This window comes from Poecilia latipinna, unplaced genomic scaffold, assembly GCF_001443285.1.
Source record: "Poecilia latipinna isolate Pla-1442-1.1 unplaced genomic scaffold, P_latipinna-1.0 Scaffold3058, whole genome shotgun sequence".
Taxonomy (NCBI): domain Eukaryota; kingdom Metazoa; phylum Chordata; class Actinopteri; order Cyprinodontiformes; family Poeciliidae; genus Poecilia; species Poecilia latipinna.
In genome coordinates, this window is record NW_015115674.1 from 51,589 (window position 1) to 53,646 (window position 2,058).

The following is a 2,058-nucleotide window of genomic DNA, read 5'->3' on the forward strand; positions in this document are numbered from 1 at the left end:
TCTCCTCATATATCTTCTCTCTTTTTCATATTTATGACATTCTAATATAACATGCTCTATAGTTTCATATTTATCACAGTAATCACATTTGTCAGTTTTGTGCTTTTGAATTTTAAAAAGTGTATAATTAAGTCCTGAATGTCCAAATCTTAACCTTGTTATCACTCTTTCTTCCTTTCTATTTCTTCCTCCATTTCTTCTTTGTCCTACAATCTTCTGAATTTTATAAAACCATCTTCCCAATCATCAGCCTATCGTTTCTGCTATTGGCCAGAAGATTGCCGCATTGGATTCTGGTCTGCGTAGTTCTGTGTTGTCAGTCAACGCGAATTTTAAACTAATTTTAAAGCCTCATTAATCCCCAGAACAGGAAAGAGAGCATTTCTTTCTCCGTAAAACGACTTAGATCAAATGGTAATTTAATTTTTCGATGTCTACGCTTTTCGGTTACCATAGCAACCGAACCAAACTAACAGTGTCGGTAGAATGTCAGCTAGCTGTTTCCGATCTACCTTGTTTCAAGAAGTTTCCATCTGTGACCAGGTGAGAAGCACCACATTCAGTAGCAGGTGAGTTTCTGGTGATCATCTGGTTAACTGGTTAACCAGATGGTAAGCTGTGGTTAGTTATTATGGGCTGGAAAAGTCTGTGTTTAGGAACAAAATGTTATTTTTTTATTTTTTAAAAAACCTTTTTGAATCCGTTCGCAGTTATCGGAGCAGCCCTGCGTCAATCATTCAATCTTTATTTATATAGCACTATAATCCAACATAATAGACTGGCAAAAAACAGCAAAGTACGAGAAATAAAAACACAAAGACAGAATAAAATAAATAATAAAAGCAATAATTATCCAGCTTAGCATAATTAAAGGCCAAAGGTAAGGTAAGGTAATTTTATTTATAAAGCACATTTTCAGCAACAAGGCAATTCAAAGTGCTTTACATGAGTTAAAAGGAAATACAAACAAAATAACAAACCAAAGGAAAGAAAAAGGAGAAAAAGAGCAAAAGAAGAAAAAGAATCTAATGAATGTTGATCTAAAGTCTGTAAACTAGGTGCTCCTGTTCAGGGTTGCCAAGTTTCCTCTGGTCTAATTCCATTTCGGAAAACTGGAGTCTAAAAAGTAATCTAATAATGTTGATCCACAAGTTTCCTCTGGGCTTCTGGTCTCTGCATCTAAATAGTGAGTACTCTACAGTTTCTGATCAAATAAGCTAAAGAGCGACTAAACTAATTCCTTTTCTGGATTAAAAGTGAATACTCCACAGTTTCTAAATAATGATGATGTAGTATTGGGTAACGCTCTTGGTAAATGCATAAGTCTGACTGCAAGGTTTAGTGTTAACCACTTTGTAGAATCAGAAGTAGGTACAGCATGGAGTCATGATTGGGGAGGATAATTGATGCAACTGATGAAAAGAGGTTTGTTTATATTGCTATTTATTGCAGTGGCAATATAATAATAATAATAATAATAATAATAATAATAATAATAATAATAATAACAAAACAAAAATAAATTGCTCAAGAGAAACAAGAGGAGAGGGAAAAACAAAGCAACCAACAAAATATAATAATAATAATAATCGGTGATACTTCAAATCCTAATAGAGCCCAAAATAAGTCCACGAACAAAGGGAGAATAGTTCTTTTCCTTTGAATACTCCCTTAGAATTTAGTTTGTTTCCTGTGTAAAGTGTGTCGTTTCGTTTTCCTACCACCAGATGGTGTGTGGGTAGCTCGCCATCCTCCGTCACCAAGTGAGTCGATGAAGGGGGGGGAAACCCTGACCGTCGTAACGGATTGTCTGAGGAGATGGATGCAATGTTAACTGGTTCTCATCAGGAAGGCATACCAGGCGTCAACAAATCCTCAACAAATCCTCAAGTTTTGGGGATTAAATTGTTCAGTGATGAGTCGATTTGGAAATTTCTGATTGTTGTATGAACAACCGACACCACAACCAACAGTGAGCAGCAGCATAATGGAAACCCGGAAATACACATGAGGATCCAGAGCTGAAAGGGAAGGTGGGTGGGTCATGGCGGTCACGTG

The 2,058-nt window shown here is 36.2% G+C and overlaps 1 protein-coding gene across 1 annotated transcript in view; it reads right to left on the reverse strand.

The window, feature by feature from the left end:
- iqgap3 (IQ motif containing GTPase activating protein 3) overlaps positions 1-1,107 on the reverse strand; it is a 26,959-nt gene extending 25,852 nt beyond the window's left edge. The window contains exons 1-2 of the mRNA XM_015022610.1: positions 691-1,107; positions 513-646 (exon numbers count right to left, since the gene is read on the reverse strand). Coding sequence (XP_014878096.1) covers positions 513-588 — 76 coding nt within the window. The 5' untranslated portion in view covers positions 589-646; positions 691-1,107. The remainder of the gene's footprint in view (positions 1-512; positions 647-690) is intronic.
- Positions 1,108-2,058: the final 951 nt, after the last annotated feature.